This window comes from Heterodontus francisci, chromosome 24 (genome assembly GCF_036365525.1).
Source record: "Heterodontus francisci isolate sHetFra1 chromosome 24, sHetFra1.hap1, whole genome shotgun sequence".
In the NCBI taxonomy this organism is placed as follows: Eukaryota; Metazoa; Chordata; class Chondrichthyes; order Heterodontiformes; family Heterodontidae; genus Heterodontus; species Heterodontus francisci.
This window is the reverse complement of record NC_090394.1, coordinates 49,761,467-49,783,026: the sequence shown is the minus strand read 5'-3', so window position 1 is coordinate 49,783,026 and position 21,560 is coordinate 49,761,467. Positions and strand designations below refer to the sequence as shown.

Sequence of the window (21,560 nt, the reverse complement as noted above, 5' to 3'; positions counted from 1 at the left end):
CCCAAGCCTGGATATTGTCCAGGTCTGGCTGCATTTCTACACAGACTGCTTCAGTATCTGAGGAGTCACGAATGGTGCTGAACATTGTGCAATCATCAGCGAACATCCCCACTTCTGACCTTATGATTGAAGGAAGGTCATTGATGAAGCAGCTGAAGATGGTTGGGCCTAGGACACTACCCTGAGGAACTCCTACAGTGATGTCCTGGAGCTCAGATGATTGACCTCCAACAACCACAAACATCTTCCTTTGCGCTAGGTATGACTCCAGCCAGCGGAGGGTTTTCCCCCTGATTCCCATTGACTCCAGTTTTGCTTGGGCTCCTTGATACCATACTCGGTCAAATGCTGCCTTGATGTCAAGGGCAGAACACAAACTGAGCGTCACTGAGCAGGTTATTGCTAAGCAAGTGCCGCTTGATGGCACTGTTGATGACACCTTCCGTCACTTGACTGATGATTGAGAGTAGGCTGATGGGGCGGTAATTGGCCGGGTTGGACTGGTCCTGCTTTTTGTGTACAGGACATACCTGGGCAATTTTCCACTTTGCAGGGTAGATGCCAGTGTTGTAGCTGTACTAGAACAGCTTGGCTAGGGGCGCAGCAAGTTCTGGAGCACAGGTCTTCAGTACTATTGCCGGAATATTGTCAGGGCCCATAGCTTTTGCAGTATCCAGCGCCTTCAGTCGTTTCTTGATATCATGTGGAGTGAATCGAATTGGCTGAGGTCTGGCATCTGTGATGCAGGAGACTTCAGGAGGAGGCCGAGATGGATCATCAACTCGGCACTTCTGGCTGAAGATTGTTGCAAATGCTCTGCCTTATCTTTCGCACTGATGTGCTGGGCTCCCCATCATTGAGGATGGGGATACTTGTGGAGCCACCTCCACCAGTTAGTTGTTTAATTGTCCACCACCATTCACGGCTGGATGTGGCAGGACTGAAGAGCTTAGGTCTGATCCGTTGGTTATGGGATTGCTTGCTCTGTCTATGGCATGCTGCTAATGCAGTTTGGCACACAGATAGTCCTGTGTTGTAGCTTCACCAGGTTGACACCGCATTTTGAGGTATGCCTGGTGCTGCTCCTGGCATGCCCTCCTGTACTCTTCATTGAACCAGAGTTGGTCTCCTGGCTTGATGGTAATGGTAAAGTGGGGGCTATGCCGGGCCATGAGGTTACAGATTGTGGTTGAGTACAATTCTGCTGCTGCTGATGGCCCACAGCGCCTCATGGATGCCCACTTTTGCATTGCTAGATCTGTTTGAAATCTATCCCATTTGGCACAGTGGTAGTGCCACACAACACGATGGAGGGTATCCTCAATGTGAAGGCGGGACTTCGTCTCCACAAGGACTGTGCGGAGGTCACTCCTACCAATTCTGTCATGGACAGATGCATCTGCGGCAGGCAGACTGGTGAGGACGAGGTCAAGTGTGTTTCCCCCTCTTTTTGGTTCCCTCACCACCTGCCGCATACCCAGTCTAGCAGATATGCCCTTTAGGACTTGGCCAGCTCGGTCAGTAATGGTGCTACCGAGCCACTCTTGGTGATGGACAGTGAAGTCCCCCACCCAGAGTACATTCTGTGCCCTCGCCACCCTTAGTGCTTCCTCCAAGTGCTGTTCAACATGCAGGAGTACTGACTCATCAGCTGATGGAGGGCGGTAGGTGGTAATCAGCAGGGGGTTTCCTTATCCATGTTTGATCTGATGCCATGAGACTTCATGGGGTCCAGCATCAATGTTGAGGACTCCCAGGACAACTCCCTCCCTACTGTATACCACTGTGCCACCACCTCTGGTGGGTCTGTCCTGCCGGTGGGACAGGACATACCCGGGGATGGTGATTGCAGTGTCTGGGACATTGTCAGGTATGATTCCGTGAGTATGACTATGTCAGGCTTGACTAGTCTGTGGGACAGCTCTCCCAACTTTGGCCCAGATGTCAATAAGGAGGACTTTGCAGGGTCGACAGGGCTGGATTTGCCGTTGTCGTTTCTGGTGCCTAGGTCGATGCCGGGTGGTCCGTCCGGTTTCATTCCTTTTTATAGACTTTGTGGCGGTTAGATACAACTGAGTGGCTTACTAGGTCATTTCAGAGGGCATGTAAGAGTCAACCACATTGCTGTGCTTTGGAGTCACATGTAGGACAGACCAGGTAAGGACAGCAGATTTCCTTCTCTAAAAGACATTAGTGAACCAGATGGGTTTTTACAACAATCAACAATGGTTTCATGGTCATTAGACTAGCCGTTTAATTCCAGATTTATTAATTGAATTCAAATTCCACCTTCTGATGTGGTGGGATTTGAACCCATGTCCCCAGAGCAATATCCTGGGCCTCTGGGTTACTAGTCCAGTGACAATACCACTACGCCACCGCCTCCCCTTGCTTTTATTACAAAACTAGAGAGCACAGGTTTAAAATTAGCACACCTCAAGTGAGACTGCTGATTAGAAGAATCTTTACATTCATCCCTATAGAATGATGGATGTGCATAAGAAACTTGCGACAAATTGCACGCTCCTGCAATTTCAGGATTTTAGTGAAAAACAAGAATTTTGCTTTTTTTTTACAAAAAAGAATTTCATGTCATCCTCCTCCTTGCTTTTTAAGTTTCCAGAGAACACAGTGTTGTAATTTGAAGCAACTGGGGAGAGGGGCAGGACTTGAAATGAAGAGCAGCAGGGATATGTCATTATATAAACCAGGATCAATCGAAAGTTCTCTTCATTCATGATATAGAAGAAATTCTTGCTATACAGGACAAAATTATTATTCTTACCGTGCAGTTAAAGCATGAGATTTTTCAGGAGGCTCCCAACCAAGGAAAGGTACATTCTGCAGCTTAATGTGAATATCATACAGTCCCTGAAACCAAAAACAACTTAACTGTTAAAGTTTAAGACTTTTGTACATCAATGTTTTGCTTTATATTGATACAGTTTAAGTGTAGATTAGTCAATGACTTATTGAAATATGTTATTACGAGATAGATCATTGATCCACTCCAAGGTTGGCCATATATCCCCAACACATCCTTCCGAAGCTAATCTTTTCAGCCCTTGAACCCCTCCCCCACAAGGCCACTACACAGACCAAAAAAAAACAAATTTTATTACGTTTTACTCAGAATTTAATTATTTTCAGTACTTCAATGCATCTTCATCGAAAAGCTTGGCAACACGGAATCAAGTTCTTCAGATGTGTATCGAAGTACAAAAATAAGAAATCATACATTTTACTTAACAGCATCAAAACGAAACCCAAAGCCAATGGATCCTGCCAATGATCCAGAAGCTAAGTTTCTAAAAGCGTGCTAGTTTGCAAGAAGAAGCTACTGTCTAAATTTAAGACCGAATGAAAAAGTCACAATCTTCCCCAGAAGCAACAACATAGGATTTCAGGTAGGTCATCCCCCAAGTGGTCACAGTGTCTTGCATTTTGGGGTGTGTCTGTCCTGCCCAATAACTAACTAGGAACATAGGAGCCATTCAGCCTGTTGAGCCAGCTCTGCCATTCAATTAGATCATGGCTGATCATCTACCTCAATGCCACTTTCCCGTGCGATTTCCATATCCCTTGATGTCATTAGTATCTAGATATCTATCAATTTCTGTCTTGAATATGCTCAAAGATTGAGCTTCCACAGCCCTCTGGGGTAGAGAATTCCAAAGATTCGCCACCCTCTGAGTGAAGAAATTCCTCCTCATCTCAGTCTTAAATGGCCTACATCTTATTGAGACTATGGCCCCTGGTTCTAGACTGACCAGCCAGGGGAAACATCCTATTCTACATCCACCCTGTCACACCCTGTAAGTTTCAATGAGATCACCTCTCATTCTTCAAAACTCTAGAGAATACAGGCCCAGTTTCCTCAATCGCTCCTTATAGGACAATCCCGCCATTCCAGCTATCAGTCTGGTGAAGCTCCATTGCACTCCCGCTATGGCAAGTATATCCTTCCTTAGATGAGACCAAAACTGTACACAATACTCTATACGATTGCAGCAAATTTGGAAATATTACATTTGGTCCCCACATCCAAATCACTGATATAGATTGTGAGCAGCTGTAGCCCCAGCACTGATCCTTGCAGTAGCCCACGAGCAACATCCTGAGAATGACCTGTTTATTCCTACTCTTTTCTGTCTGTTAAACAATTTTCAATCCATTACATTATATTAGCCCCAATCCAATGTGCTCTAATTTTGTTTACTAACCTATGTGGGACCTTATCAAAAGCCTTCTGAAAATCCAGATACCCCATCTCCACTGGTTTCCCTGTATCTATGCTACAAGTAACATCCTCAAAAAATTCCAACATGTTTGCCAAATATGATTTCCCTTTCATAAATCTATGTTGACTCTGCCCAATCATATTATTTTCTAAATGCCTAGTTATGACATCCTTTATAGATAGATTCTAACATTTTCCCTACTTCTAACATCAAACTAACAGGTGTGTAGTTCCCCATTTTCTCTCTCCCTCCTTTCTTAAATAGTAGGGTTACATTTACTACTTTCCAGTCTGCAGAAAACTTTCCAGAATCTATAGAATTTTGAAAGATGACCACCAATGCATCCACTATCTCCAGAACCACATCCTTCAACACTCTGGGATGCAGCTCATCTGGTCCAGGGAATTTACCAACCTTCAATCCAGTTAATAAAGAGGTAGTACTCAAAAAAATCAATACTAATTTCTTTCAGTTCCTCATTTTCTCAAGTCTCTTGGTTCCCTAGTATTTCTGGGAGATTTTCTGTACCTTCTTCCATGAAGACAGACACAAAGCAATTGTTTAGTTTCTCCGCCATTTCCCTATTTTCTATTATAAATTCTCCTGTCTCTGCCTGTAATGGACCCACATTTGTCCTAGCTCAACTTTTTCTTTTCACATACCTAAATAAGCTTTTACAGTCCACCTTTATGTGTTGCGCTAGCTTGCATTCATATTCTCTTTTCCTTTTTATCAGTTTCATGACAACTTTGCCAAAGATTACAACAAAGTTATCCCCTGTAATCTGAACCAGATAATCATATCTTTCACACATTAACTTTTAATCCTTTTGAAAGCAAATCAATATTTGTAAGACAAGGCCAGACATAAATCATTAAGCTGTTTTACTTCACAGCTAGTATGCATAAAGAGCAAAATCTAGTATACTCACTCAGTTTAATAATGCAACTTAGTTTCACATATCATGAACATGCGACATCTTACTACAGTGAATCATCTTACTGCACTTAAACAGAATAAATCCGAACTAACCAACAGCATTCCCCTGCCAAACCTGCCTAAATGGTCTTCTGATTGCAGACCTAGCTGTCTGTGTCTATTGCTTAAACTCTTTTTTTTTTTATAGCCTGAAACAAACCAAGATGTACCAACATAACGGGTATTAATTGTCTAGTGATTTTTAAAGCAGGTAAATTAATTATTTACAGCCCATGTGGAAATAGCATCAAAGCTTAGATCATTAGCATTTCTGCAATCTACTGACACGTCGTCGGGTCCGGGTTGGGCAGTAGGCCTTTAGTTACAAGTTAAAATAGCAAATGTGCTTTATTATGCCTATGCATGAAGATAAAAACCATTCATGCTAAGCAATGCAACCAATGTTACTAAAAGTATTGACAAACTGTACAGAAAGCTGAGCTAAGCAGCTGTGATTTATCAGGTACTAAAGGACTAAGTTGTGAATCCCCTTTACAGAAAGGAATTCATGTTCTCAAAAACAGACACTAATTTGAGATATGTATTGCGTTTCCAAATGTGATATTTATTCACCTGCACTTGTTAATACTGGTATAAGTACAGAATCTATAATAATCATTGAGTGCAATTCAACACTTGGCAGATTAAGTCAATAAAAGAACCATTGTTTCTCTCAGATTAAACTGCAAAACAGAAACTCTATTTTGCAATGGGTTGTGTTTCCAGTTTAAAAATAAACAATTTTTAAAGCTTCATGTCTCAATCCTTAAATGGTAAACACATTCCTTTGAAAGAGGATAGAAATAGACATTTTATTTGTGGCCATACACACTGTATCACTATTTATTCAGCAGGATGAAAGTCAAGACCAGTTCTAATTTAGTCAGATTTTGAAGTCATGGGTTGTTTGTCACTCAAGCTCAATTGCCTCAGTTGGAAGAATCATTATGCGAGTGGAGGCTGCAAATTATCTACCTATAATCAATCAGTTCTGCTCAATGCAGATACTGAATGGTCAGCTGTTCATTTCTACCCTTTTCTGTTTCTCATTCATGAACCACGGAACAATGTACTTCATTGTGACAAGGAAAATCAGACACTTTTGAAACTATACATTAATGCTCATCTCCTGTTTATTAAGTACTAAACAGATTAACAAGCGATCAGAAAAGAATCAGCAGCTCAGAATGTTGCATTCATGGAAGAAAATAGGGACGAAAGGAAGAACAGAGAGAAAGCAAACAGTAACTGGAACCTACTGACCCCACTTTGTTAATCTCAACTAGGACCAATATTGAGAGGATTAAATATTGGTTTGTGCATTGAAGTATTCTGCTAAAACTGGAGAGAAGGCCACATTTAACCATTATTTTGTTTCACAATGAAGTGAACATTTCCAAATGTGTAGTGGATTATACCGAAAAATACTTAAGGAAAAGACCTTGCAACATAAACATAAGTAATTGAAAAAAAATATTTTTTCTCTAAAATATCACCCACAAGGTAGTTGCCTCACAATGAGGGCTGCTAGTTCACCTGGGCAAGATCAGCCTCAAGAGTTTTGAATCTATACCACTGTCTTCTCCTTCTTTGGCCTCCTTATCTCGAGAGACAATGGGTAAGCGCCTGGAGGTGGTCAGTGGTGTGTCAACTATGGAGTGACCTCTCCATGGCGCATGCCTGGGCGAATTTATGGAGATTGAGAGTTGCCCAGTCATCAAAACCCCCCTCTCGGCCTTTCTGGTGGGGTCCAAAGGAGTGCAGAGCACGACGTTTGGCACCAGTATGGCTGCAGGAACTGCCAGAAACATGCCAAAGGTGACACATGACCGCCTATGGGGTTCCGCTCCGGATTTTCTGTTAGGGTTTACTCCCTCAGCCTTGGTCTCTCCCGAGACGTCCACAAGGCAGTGGGGTGTATACCACTGTAATAGGCTTCATATCTGTGGCTAGGTCACACAAACATTCTGCTTATGCCTAGTTTCAGAATGCTATGGATACTATTCCAAGTGTTTAAAATCACAGTATAAATGCATCAGTAGGGGCGGCACAGTGGCGTAGTGGTTAGCACCACAGCCTCACAGCTCCAGGGATCCGGGTTCAATTCTGGGTACTGCCTGTGCGGAGTTTGCAAGTTCTCCCTGTGACCGCGTGGGTTTTCGCCGGGTGCTCCAGTTTCCTCCCACAGCCAAAGACTTGCAGGTGATAGGTAAATTGGCCATTGTAAATTGCCCCTAGCATAGGTAGGTGGTAGGAGAATGGTGGGGATGTGGTAGGGATTAGTATAAATGGGTGGTTGTTGGTCGGCACAGACTCGGTGGTCACTCCTTCCAATACGGTCATGGACAGAAGCCTCTGCAGTAGGCAGATTGGTGAGAACAAAGTCAAGTATGTTTTTCCCTCTTGTTGGTTCTCTCACCACCTGCCGCACACCCAGTCTAGCAGATATGTCCTTTAGGACTCAGCCAGCTCAGTCAGTAATGGTGCTACCGAGCCACTCTTGGTGATGGACACTGAAGTTCCCCACCCAGAGTACATTTTGTGCCCTTGCCACCCTCAGTGCTTCCTCCAAGTGGCGTTCAACATGGAGGAGTACTGACTCACCAGCTGAGGGAGGGCGGTAGGTGGTAATCAGTAGGAGGTTACCTTGCCCATGTTTGACCTGATGGCATGAGACTTCATGGGGTCCAGAGTCGATGTTGAGGACACCCAGGGCAACTCCCTCCCTACTGTAGACCACTGTCCCGCCACCTCTGCTGGGTCTGTCCTGCCGGTGGGACAGGACATACCCAGGGACAGTGATTGCAGTGTCTGGGACATTATCTGTAAGGTATGATTCCGTGAGTATGACTATGTCAGGCTGTTGCTTGACTAGTCTGTGGGACAGCTCTCCCAACTTTGGCACAAACCCCCAGCTGTTAGTAAGAAGGACTTTGCAGGGTAGACAGGGCTGGGTTTGCTATTGTCGTTTCCGGTGCCTAAGTCGATGCCAGGTGGTCCGTCCGGTTTCATTCCTTTTTATTGACTTGATTTCCTTCCCTAAAGGACATTAGTGAACCAGATGGGTTTTTACAACAATCGACAATGGTTTCATGGCCATCATTAGACTAGCTTTTAATTCCAGATTTATTAATTGAATTCAAATTCCACCTTCTGCTGTGGTGGGATTCAAACCCATGTCTCCAGATCAATACCTTGGGTGTCTGGGTTACTAGTCCAGTGATAATACCACCACACCACGGCCTCCCCTGTCCACTCACTAAATGTGTCCAAATCCCCTTGAAGCCGCTTTGCACCTTCCTCACAACACACATTCCCACCTAGTTTTGTGTCATCGGTTATTAAGTCAGGGAAACTGAAATTCAACAAACTATGCTGCCAATTAAAACAAATTAATTTTTCTAAACAAAGCTTACTTCTCTATACAAACCAAAAGATTAATTTGAGGATTTTTTTCATTAAGGCAATTACACTTTCAATATTCAAACATTTGAAATAATTAAACAGGTACCTCAATACACAAGTCCCCAACTATTTTGGCAGTCATCAACACCAACATGATGGGAAGACCATATGTCACATTTCCAGTAGCCTCCACAATGATGACAGTCAGGCTCAGGGTCATTCGTACAATACCTCCTGCCAATGTAAAGTTATGCACCATAAGCTCAGCTACATCTGATAGAACATGACAGTTTTATACGCATATACATACACACAACTATCTTTATTGGTTCTGACTCTAAGACAGACCAATTTTATATTGTGAATCTAGATTTCTTGGGTACATAGTAAACATATTTTGTTGAAACAAATATAACAAGACCCAAATTGTTCCTAATAGAAGAAACTCCCTCAGAGTTAAAAAGTTTGAATGTTAACTGTTTCCTTTCTCCCATTCCCATAAATAATAAAGAATCGGGTTTAGTGCATGGCTATCCGACCCGAACCCGACCAGGCCCAAAGACATGGTGGCGGGTTCGGGTTGGGCTGGGTCGCTCTTCCGGGTCCGGCATTCGGGCTCAGGTCAGGTCGGGCCAGGTCAGGTCAGGTCAGGTTGGGCACAATGACAGTCAGGACGTCAAGGCGGGAAATGTGCATTTGGACTCCGCACTAGTCTGCAGTGAGTGATTCCATCCAAGGTAGAGCACTATCTCTTTAATATAATCAACTATATTCCAGTGGTTGTGTCGAGTTGCGTCATGCCAGATGTGGTTCTGTCGGGCTCAAGTCGGGTTTCATTTGCAGACCTGAGCAGGCCTTTAATCTGGTTACGTTCTACAGCAGTGCCAAGTCCTTCCATTTTAGTAATGATTGCTCTGTTCTATCAAAAACAACTGTGGTAAGTAGCTATTCCAACTCAAACAAGATTTATAAAATGACAATGCTGGGAAATGACCACCACCCTACATTAATCACATAAGCTCAGATTTTCTGATTGGGTACAATCCTGATTGAGTGCATATGATGAGCACTGACCCAACTATAATTTCCTTGATGAGCACCATTTTGTGCAAATTGCAGGCATCAAGAATGCCTCTGATTGGGCGCTCACCCACAGGGGCCAGGAAACAACATACTGCAGTTGAACTTCAAGGCCTCCATTAACTTAAAATGGCATGCATCATTACAACCACTTTGAGCCACAGAAAAACTTGATTTTCCAAAAAATGTTTGTCAGCTAAGTATGAGGGAAGAGAACGCCCAGCTTTTTAGATGTAGCTGTAGAACTACTGCTGGAGAAAATCAAACAAATACACTAAGTCAGATACAAAAATCACTAACATTAGCGACAAAGGTCAATAAGGCAATTTAAAAAAAAGCAAACCAAGCATTGGGGTGCATTTCTAGGGGGCTAGAATTTATGTTAAATGTGCATAGAACCTTGGTTAGACCACACTTGGAGTCTTATGAACAGTTCTGGTCTCCAATATTATAGAAAGGGTATCAAGGCAGTGGAGAAGGTGCAAACAAGATTTACTAGAATGATGCAGGAACTGAGAGGTTATAACCATCAAGAAAGATTGAACAAGTTGGGCTTTTTTCTCTAGAAAACAAAAAGGGTGACCTGTTAGAAGTCTTTACGGTTATGAAAAGATTTTTTTATTCTTTCATGGGATGTGGGCATCACTTGGCAAGGCCAGCATTTGCTGCCCAACCCTAATTGCCCTTGACAACTGAGTGGTTTGCTAGGCCACTTCAGACAGCAGTTAAGAGTCAACCACATTGCTGTTGCATGTCACCATTATTGAGACCAGCTTTCAATTCCAGATTTGTATTAATTAAATTTAAATTCCACCAGCTGCCATGGTGGGATTTGAACTCATGCTCCCCTAGGATAGTTGTGGAATAGTTGCTTATACTTGTCAGCAAGACCATAACTAGAGGTCATAAATATAAGTTAGTCACTAATAAATCCAATAGGGAATTCAGGAAAAACTTCTTTACCAGCGAGTGGTTAGAATGTTGAAGTCATTAATACAAGGAATAATTGAGGTGAATAGCAGAGATTCATTTTTAAGGAGAAACTCAATAAACAGTGATGGAATACTCTCCACTTGCCTGGATGAGTGCAGCTCCAACAATACTCAAGAAGCACAGCACCATCCAGGACAAAGCAGCCCGCTTGATCGACCACCCATGCACCACCTTAAGCATTTGCTCCCTCCACCACCAGTGTACAGTGACAGCAGTGTGTACCATATAAAAGGTGCACTGCAACAACTCGCCAAGGCTCCTTCAACAACACGTGACCTCTACCACCTCGAAGGACAAGGGCAGCAGGCACAAGGGAACACCTCCACTTGCTAGTCACCATCCGACTTGGAACTATATCACCATTCCTTCACTGTCACTGGGTCAAAACCCTGGAAATTCCTCCCTAACAGCACTGTTGGTGTATCTATACTAGATGGACTGCAGTGGTTTAGGAAGGTGGCTCATCACCATCTTCTCAAGGGCAATTGGGGATGGGCAATAAATGCTGGCCTTGCCAGTGATGCTCACATCCCAAGAACAAATAATAAAAAAAAAGGGAGAGGGGAATAAAAGGACATATTGATGGGGTTAGATGAAGTTGGATGCCTGTGTGGAGCATAAACACTGGCATGAAGGGTCACTGACCTGAAATGTTAACTCTGCTTCTCTCTCCACAGATGCTGCCAGACCTGCTGAGTATTTCCAGCATCTGCAGTATTTTGCTTTTATTTTACTGGCATGAACCTGTTGGGCTAACTGACTTGTTTCTGTGCTGTGAACACGATTTAACTGTGCAACACTGAAGCATAGCTAAATCATTTGTTAACTTAGCTGTAACACAACTTTTTGTTCAAAGATATGTGGGGAACAAAAGTATCAAAATAATTTCCTCCATCTAGTGAAAGCACTTGGCTCACTTTATACGAGCGGATTTCATAAACTGTGGCATTTTGGGATTAATGAAAAATCCTCCACAATTTAATTTGTTGCCAATATTCCTTGCCGGATCACAGCAAAAGGAAATTTTTTGAAGACTGCAGGGCTGTTATAGAAATTACTTTCCTGCTATAGGAAATACAACAGGAAATTATCTAATATGCCGAGACTGTTAGTCTGGAAATCTTAACTTTCCAGTATGTAGGTCACTGGTCAAGTACCACACTTACCAAGCTGAGCTGCTGCTCCCATCAGAGCATACTTTCCTGGGTCAGCCCAAGTCTGTGGGGTGCAACAGAAAGTAAACCAATTAAAACCAGCACAAAAACCTAACTGAACTTTATAAACATGAACTACAGCCAGCTGTAGTTATGAAATTTAACATGCTACATCAGAAATAACAGTAAGTACATACAATATCCTCCTTTTGTCATGCATTTTTTTGTATTCAACAATTTTCTCATCACCCCTCTGCAAGCATCTCCCCCTCCTGGGATAGGACTCCACAGGCACCTTGCCCAGGTGGCCATTTAACACATACATGCTTCAACATCTGCAGACAGACTATTTCAACAACGGTGTGTATGTTTGTATGTACGGGTGGGGAGGCGGCAATCTTTTCCTTGCCTGAAATCCCCATACAGGTACATCCATCAGGAAGTATGAGACTAAGAGCAATTTCATCTTTCCCAATCTGTTGTCAACTTAAGCACCCTACCAATAAAATCAAGGAGTGAAGCTGGGATCTCCCAAGGTCCGTATGACTCAGTTACTCATGCCCATTGAGGGATCGGCAACTAGGATACTTAATATCAACTGAGACTGGCTTGGATTTTCTAATTATAACACTTAAATTAGTTTAATTAAGTACAATCAGAAAATCTACACCAAAATGTTCCTCACGACAACACAAAAAATCATTTTGAATGCTGGAGGGTTGTCGATTTTCCCCAGAGCCCCACGCTCGAGAAAGCTAAATTCCAAACTGACCAGAATCTCATTCTGTTTAATAAGTGGACAGAAACTAGCATTAAAACTGTTAAGGGTGGAGCAGAAAACCATCATGTTATCTCTTTAAGTGCATCTGGAGTTTTACCTGTCTTGTAATCAATTTTACATGGAAGCATTTCATTTTGGAACACACAGAGACCTCTGGTCCCATAAGGCTCAGATCTTACACAGCAAAATCCTACAATATATTCAAATGAAGTATTAATCAGACATTAGGAGAGTTCTAGAGGAAGGAGGAAGATATCTTGGTGATAGGTGACATTTTACTGATGCGGACTCAAAAACAAAGGTTTGTACAAATCGGTTTCTCCAACTTTGGGGAAAAAGTCTAAATTACTGACTCCTTACTCTCAAGGAAAATTTTAAAAAGTCAATACCTACAAGAAAATAATTAATTTTCAAGATGATTTAAGAAATTCCTTACTGAATTCATAGGATAGGAATGCTAAAACTAGCAGTACAAGATATAGGGCACGAAAATCGGACCTATAACACTGTTGGAGACAGCGATACAAAAGCTGAAGGCCCTCCGAGTAAGGTGCACTGCGCTGCCAGCACCCCATGCTGAGAAAGGCACTAGCGCGGGCGTCCTCTGCATGTCCTGGAAGCATCTGAAGTGATGCTGTTGTGATGTCACTCAGCCCTAGCGGCTGATTTAACACTCTGCCTTCAAACTTGGACCACACAGGCCCATCATACGTATTCAACTGTCAGTAACCAAAGAACAAGCGTTCAACTGTGAGAGATCCAGCGTTACCTAAACGGCCAGACACCCAAATTGCAAGCAATAAGCAATTATGCTATTACAAAGTCTCAAAGTACCCTTAAATGTTTTTGGAGGTTCAGTGATGAGTTCTTGGATTTGGTAGAGCATGTTGCTGCAACTTCACAGGGAAGGCAGAGGATTTTGTGAGCTGTCGGCACAAAGGCTGCAACAGATATAGGGCAGCAGTAGTACTGCCTCTGGGTGTGCAACATGACAAGAAAGTGGCACTGAGGCGGCGGAGAGTGGAAGCTCAGCAGGATGCCCTCTGTCAAGTTGGAGCCAAACTCCTCCGTGCTCTTTAACAGTGACAGGACACAGTCTGACAGGCCAGCCAATGCACCCAGCATCTCGGTGTGTATGCCCACCAGCATTCTCCAGTTGCAACTCCACTGAGGTCCTCATTTGATTCCCCTCCAGCAGAACTCTCTGCAAGCTCACCCTCTGGTGAGCTGATGCATGAACCCAGCGCAACTGCACCCCACTCATGCTCAGTGACCCCACATGCAGATCCCACTCTATACTACTCTTTAAGGTACATGCAGTACCAGTATCTGAGCTGGTGGCTGCGAGTATCGCATCAAGTGACCAGGCTTCTATCAGTGCTGTGCTGTTGCTCTCTCCTCCTCCTCCTAGGGCTGCTGCAGCTGGCAGTTCTTGGGTGTCTGTAAGCAGGAAGTTAGAAAGGGGAATGTTGGGGTGAGGTGGAAAGTAAAAGGATCAAGATCACACAATCTGCAGCCCGCTCATCATGCCAGATAGGAGGATGAGGGTGAGCTGGGAGTTGAAAAGGGGCATAAAGTAGGAATATACCAACATCATCAATGTGCTCAGCGATGCCAGATGCCACGGGCTCTGTCGCAGCTGCCTCTATGCAGAGAACTATCTCCGCCATATGTTTAGGAGATGCGGATGTCCTTGACCCCGCCAGTTCTGCTTTGCTCCCTTATATAGTGTGCCTCCTTGTCCTGAGAGAGAAAGGAGGAGGTCAGTGATTGTGTAGCACTGTGTTTAGGTGACTGCCTGTCAGAACCGAATACCTGGAGGTATGTGGGAGCAACAGGATCTGGGTGCGAGGCTAGCATCAATGGAACATGTGTGAGGGGGAGGTGAAGTACTTGGATGTACGCATGAGGCTCAAGTGCCAGGTACTGCAGATGGGTGAGTGATGAGGGTGTGGTGCATTGAGCAGGGAGAGGTATTGATGGAGTGGCGGGTAGGAGATGTCATGTGAAGATGGATTCACTGACCTTGACCACCCACATCAGGTCATTTGACTTCTTGTGGCACTGCTGCCAGGTCCTCGGGGCCAGATGCCAGAAATGACCTGTCTGGTGACTTGTTCCCAATCCCTAGGTGGGGTAGTCCTAGAGCAGCTTCTGCCCCCTAAGGAACCATGGCGTCTCTCCTCCTGTCCACCTCTACCACTAAGGCCTCCAGCATCACATCCAGGAACGTGGAACGATTTCTCTGTGCTGGTGTTTCACTTTCCTTGTTCAAAATTGCAACAATTGCATTCAATAGCAACTTCCTGTAGTTCAGTGCAGCTTTCCTTTAAGAGGGACAGGTTGCTTTTAAGTGAAGGCTGGCTGCACCATGTGCTAATAGCACATGCTTTTCGGTCCCCTGCTGAGCACTCAGGCAACCAGTAGTACTGACCCCGCTGTGACCAAGGCTACAATCAGGTAAATGAGGCAGCACCAAATTTGCATGCTGCCTCCCTCCACCTCAATGGGCGTGGGCAGGTAGCCAATCACTATGTCCATTCTCAAAAAATGACACAAACTAATTTTTAGTCCATGGACTGGTCACTAAAGTAATGAAAGTTCAGCCAGATAAACAAAATCTCATTACATTAATAAAACTGCTGCTGTGAACTGGCTCAGAAAACAGATATGTTAAACCCTGACTGAATGTTATCTTCAACTCATAGCTAAACGGGCAGCAAGACCATACTTCACCAGATAACTAGAAAACAAATTAATTAAATAAGCATATTATGAACAGCAACAAATCAATTCTTTCATGCTAGAAGGCAATAGTAAGCAGTGTTAGGGATTAATTTGTTGGAAAAGGTAGATATGCATTAAGAAATTCAAATGTTATCGTGCTAGTCTTTCTCCCCTTTAGAAAATACCAAAACTTTATGGATTACACTTACTATTGTTCAAGGTTATTAAAAAAAGAAACTCACAGAGACTGCTGAAACGTTGGAAAGAAATATTCCAAACAATCTTCCCCATGCAGCACCAATCAGTAAAGAGGGAATGAAGACTCCACTGGATACTGCTAAACCATATGTCCAACAAGCCAGAAAAAAGTAACTTAATGTGAATAAGCCCAAAGTCAGTGGATTGTATGAACCTGTAAAAACAGATTATATTGATCAAGTAAAAACTGTTCTTTAACATCAAATAACATTTTGTTTCGCAGTATTCAGATTTCTTTTTCATTTTCAAAATCAAATAAACCTTGCCTCTTTGAACTGCAAAATAAATTCCCCTCTCACCTACACAAAAGATGAGGAATAATTTTATAAACAATGAGAGAAAATAAAACAAAAACAATAACAGCTACAATGAACTAACTCAATCTTGAGGGATCAGGCTGTGAGAAGGTGGAGTTGCAGCTTCTCTCACCATTGGAAAAGGTGATGGGGAAGTCAAGCTTACAAACCAACATATTGGGGGAATGGATGGGGGAAAGAGTGTGCGAGTGAGCGAGTGACGACAGCTAGAGGAAGGAAATGGGTAGATCAAAGTTCATGTGTCATTGCACGGCTAACCTGGTTACCAGATTCCATTTATTATTTAATGGCACTTTGTACTGTATGTAACTATGCCCCATGCCTGGAGTTTGATTGTAAGAAGCTGAAGATCATATTATCTGTGTGCACATTTTGGCTACCTAGTCCTTATGCTCAAAAGCCCATCCACCTCTCCTTCAAGACCCTCCTTACATCCCACCTCTTTACTCAAATTTTTGGTCATCCTTTCTCATAGCTGCTTGTTTGGCTCAGTATTCATTTTTTAAATTACACCTTGGGATGTTTTTCTACATTAAATGCACTATATAAATTATAAGCTGTTGTTGTCACTTAAGTCTTCAAAGTCCAAGATGGAGATTTTTTTTTAAATGGCGTCTTTTAGCAAATGATGTTTGCGATCATAAAGACAAGTAGAAAACAACTAACCAATGTAGTTGTAGGACCGCTGCCCAAATGTGATCTGTAGACAGTAAAGGTATTCAGTTTTCAAATAAACATCTTTAGTGTGGAAAAGTTCCAATGACATTAGCCATAAGAGCTCAAGCTTGTGAAAAAAAAAAATCATGCAAAGATAACTTCAGGACACCATTAATTATCATATTCAACAAAATGTAATTTATAATCTTACACATATAATCCCACTAACAGCTATTTTTGATGAACTTTACTAGCTTTGACATTTTACAAATTGTTCTTGCAATACCAGAATCAGGTGAGGGGGAAATACAGTTGTAGGACTCGGGTAGACTATAGAGCAGGGTGAAGTCAAGCAAGGACTACACCACAGAAAGGCATTAGGGGATCACAAGACAGGGGTGGTGGGCACGCATACAGTAGAGTTATGGATGAGCTAAAGTACACAGAGGATGGGAGGCCAACTCGACTAGCGATACAGTATAGAGATGACAAAGGTATGGATGAGTAATTCAACCACAGACAGCAGTGGATAGGATAAGGGGTTATTTTCTTTAGAACTGAGGAGGAGATTAAGGGATGGTTAGATACGTGTTTAAAATTATAAAACGGAATGGGATGGAATGGATAAGAACAAACTGTTTCCAGTGATTGAGGGGTCTAGAACAAAGGGCCATAGATATAAGATTAAATGTAAGACATTTAAGACAAAAAGATGGTAGAAGTAGGCAGTCTTTGTGATGGAGTGGATATGGCATCAGAATCTCAGTTCAGGATTTCACCAGTAATAAACTCTGGCCTAGAAATTGGTTGAGGCTGCACTCAATTTATAGGCTTAAAATGGATGCAAAGTGTCCAAAATGGTGGACGCGCACACATTTACATTCCGTGCCATTTAGCGCACTTCCTGCCGTATCGAGGAAGGCAGAAAAAGTGCCGACGGCCCTTCCCTGTTACAGGTTAGGCTTCTTACTTGCATATCCAAAGGGCAGCATCTATCTTTACAATATAGAAACACGATATTAAACCATAACAGCAAGCATTCACTTTGGCCTAACCACCTGCCCTTAAAGAGGTCCAAGGCCATCAAAAAGGTGTTCTTTTAAAAAACCTACATGAACATGCAGCAGTGCCAAAGCCTGTTGCCAGCCCCTGCAACCCCATTCCCACTCCCAGGACCTAGCTGAGGGCCACTCCTGGTAATGCAGTAGCAAGAAATTCATATTTAATTTACCAGTGATCTGCCTGGGGAGGCACAAGCCATTCTCATGCAAATGAAACAGGTGCTCATATGTGTTTTGGGCCTGCGTGTCCCATTGCAGGAATTGTTCAGATTCCATTTGAAAGTTCTCAAAACAAAATTTTCACAACTTATGAAAAGAGAAAGACTTGCATTTATATAGCACCTTTCACAACCACCAGATGTCTGAACACATTTGCCGATCAAGTATTTTTTTTTGAAGTATAGTCACTGTTATAATGTAGGAAATATGACAGCCAATTTGCACACAGCAAACTCCTACAAACAACGTGACAATGACAAGATAATCTGTTTCTGTGATGTTGATTGAGGGATAAATATTGGCCAGGAAACCAGGGATAACTCCCCTGCTCTTCTTCAAAATAGTACATCCACCGGAGGGGGCAAACAGGGCCTCAGTTTAATGTTTCATCTGTTTATTCCATGCTGCAACTTGAACCCTCAAAACATATAAACAGAGCCAGTGGGAACACTAATTCTTAAAGGAGGAGACGTTGATATCCAAGGGCCTGTACCCATGATCCTTGCACCACACTGCCTTTCAGAAGTCTCAGATGCTCTTGGAAAGCAAAGGGATGCAGAACTCTCCTCACTCAGGACATATGGAGGGAATGGGGGTGGGTGGCAGAGGGTGGTGGGAAGTAGGAGAAAGAGACAGAAAAAAGTAGGGAATAAAAACACTGACTGGCAAAGTCTTATCTTATTGCTTTGAGAAAATAGGGCACAATTGAGGAACAGCCTAAAGTTCATAATAGGGCTGCGATGATGGATAGGTTATGCAGTCACTGCTGCTAACCTGGTAACACTGGTCTCATTACACTAGAAAGCTGCACTCCTAGACAATGTTCCCTCCAAACTGTGCAGCCACGCAGCTACCTGAAAGATCCTGTGTCGGCCGAACGAAGTTGGCACCTTTACATTACCGTACACGCGCAGGAATGTGAAAAAATTTAAAGGGGCCACCCATTTAAATAAACCATCCCTGCACTCCAAATAAAAAAGTAGAGGGTATGTTGCTTCTCCTGATGATGGAATTTGACTCTGCCAGTACAAAAAATGTTCTTTGATGCAGCCTAAAAAGACCGTTACTTATTTCTTCATTTGATCTGAAGCATAAGCTATTTCACGTTGGAGAGAGGGAGATTTTTGAAGCTTCCTAATGTGAGAAATATCATCTCCTATCCTTTATTTGAAGAATGTTTTCCATCAATTCAACTGGTCATAAGTGCTTTTTGGATTTTTTGAAGTAGATTGTGTACATCTAGATGTATGAACCTGGAATGAACCTACAGCAGGATGTAGGTTCCCTGATGGATGACAACAAAATGAACAAACTGATGATGGAGAAAAGATAACTTAGATGTAATTTGTTACGACTAGACTTTAAATGAAGCAAAGGATAGGGAAATCTATATGCATACCTGGCTATTGTGTGGTACCAAATTTTATAAAGAGACTGTGTCCCAATTGTGTTTCCTTATTTGAATGGATGCCTACAAATATGTATATGGAGGATGAACAATTAATCCTTTCCTTGTTACTTCCTACATTGTGCTCAATATATCATTGCACTAGAAATTAAACTATCAATTTTGTCCTTGTATTGTTGCTAAACAACTTCAGCTTTACTAGTGAAAACCTTCCACAACATTTTCCTGAAAATAAAAATAAAATTATGCTTGTTAGCTCTCGAAGCGAGAGTCAATATCCCCTTCATTTCTACTCCAGATACAATAATGCAAACATAAACATGGGACTCAGGGCCTATCACCACATACCTGTAAATTATTAAATTGACTAACTTTGCATAGCAGTGGGGGGTAGGGCTGAAGCATATTTAAATCTTCCTAATATTACAACCATCTGGATGCAGCCATCAACAATCTAAACAAAATTACTTTCTTTGACTTGCTCTTCTTCAGCAAGATATATGCTAGAAGGGGTTACTAAATTGTGGTGGTTAAAGGCTTTAAAAAAAAACCGACAAATTGCTGAAGTGACTAAATTATTTTAGAAATATATAACATGTAAAAACTATAAAATACCAAGCTTAAAAAAAGTAAAAAGTGCCAGTTTAATAAAAAGGCCATGTAGTTATGAGCTATTAATTAGTTAACATTCTTGAACTATTAATCATACCAATAATGCAGCAAAACTCCAGTTCAATAGATTTTAAGAGTCGCATTTCCATCTTTACTAACACTGACCTGGAGAATCATGAAACAGACTACGAACACTCTTTTCAGGAGTGTTAAAGAATGCTGTGGCCATTGCATTGTACTCTCCATCTGGGCAAAATAGCTGAAATTATAAAAGTTATGCGTTTCAATTAAACAAGACAGCATTTGATATTCTGGATAATTGCAATGATATCTACACAGCTGTTTACACAGTCAGTGCAAACAAGTTCCTAGTCTGACCAGCCAAATTCCTCCAAAGCAACCAGACACTGAAGTCTTTTGATGGAAATGATTGCAACAGAAGCTTCCTAGAATCAGTCTCTAAAATAACACTACTTCTACTGATGAGTGACATTTTGTACAAAACATCTATTGAACACCTCGTGACAACTCAGTAATGGTAATGGTAACTTCCTTGCAATATACTTTGGTATGCAAAATTTATTGGGCAAAACGTTGTCTCCTATGATTCTCAAACTATGGTGTTTGACGCTTTGAAGTTGCTTTTCATAACCAAACCTTTTTGTATTATCCAATAATTTACTTAATCAACATAAACAACAGTGAAGTGGAAACTTAGTGTTAAAAATTTCAATAGCTTCTTTAAGAGTAAACTGTAACAAATCAAATTTAGGAAGACAATGCAATAAAAATCCCTTTTTTATTGCTCATTTCTCTTAACCAGTTTTCTGTCTTTCCTCAAGAAACTGAACCTTTATTGGGTTATACCACCATGGAAGGCAGTTGACCTCTTGCACCTTACTCAAATGGCTATTATTCATCTGTGATCACAGAGAGAGGAAGGGAAATAAGTTATTCAACCACAAGGAGACTTAACAGTCAAACCAGACTCCATCTTCAACTACACATGCTGGGGCTTATTGGATAGTCATCAGGAGCAGCAGCAGTAACTGATTAAGCCTCGCTAACTCAGATACCAAGGCCAATTAAGCATTCCAAATACCACACTAGCTGAAATCAGTTAACTTAGCACAAACTACATGAAATGTAAACCCAGAGCCATTAGGGAAAACATTTTGTTGCTTTTAGTTTGTGCAGCAGAATGTGAACAGATTTGTAGAAATCACTCAGTTTTATTTTCTTTTTAAATTATCAGATACAGTTGTTTGTTTCTGTCCAATACAGGTCATGGTTTTTGCAGTAGGTAGGCATAGGCTACAGAAAAATTTTAAATGATTCTGAAATGTAAATTGCTAAATTATATGTAGCTTCTCTCTAAGGCTCCAAGTCAACTTATATGCAATGAAGTTAAACAAATAGCCACAGTTGAGATGGATCATCAAACATTTAGAAAAAAATTGTTGCATTCAGCATATCAGCAAATTATTAAAGCACAATTACTAATGCAAGGTTTGTTTGTTTGTTTCTATTTCATTTTCTCCATTCCGCTTCTGTTGAGAAAGCTGGATATAGCTTTACAAATACTGATCACCCTTCAGTATCTCACCCAAGTGGCTATTTTTCATGTGTAAGTCTTGAGCATGCTATTCGATTGTAGAGGGCATCACCA

At 42.0% G+C, this 21,560-nt stretch overlaps 1 protein-coding gene across 2 annotated transcripts in view; it reads right to left on the bottom strand.

Annotated features, from left to right (window-relative positions):
- The window catches only part of clcn7 (chloride channel 7), a 99,901-nt gene that overhangs the window by 20,064 nt on the left and 58,277 nt on the right, over positions 1–21,560 (bottom strand). For both annotated transcript variants that reach the window (XM_068056154.1, XM_068056156.1), the window contains exons 16-20: positions 20,057–20,150; positions 15,602–15,771; positions 11,864–11,915; positions 8,731–8,858; positions 2,786–2,871 (exon numbers count right to left, since the gene is read on the bottom strand). In XM_068056154.1, coding sequence (XP_067912255.1) covers positions 2,786–2,871; positions 8,731–8,858; positions 11,864–11,915; positions 15,602–15,771; positions 20,057–20,150 — 530 coding nt within the window. The remainder of the gene's footprint in view (positions 1–2,785; positions 2,872–8,730; positions 8,859–11,863; positions 11,916–15,601; positions 15,772–20,056; positions 20,151–21,560) is intronic.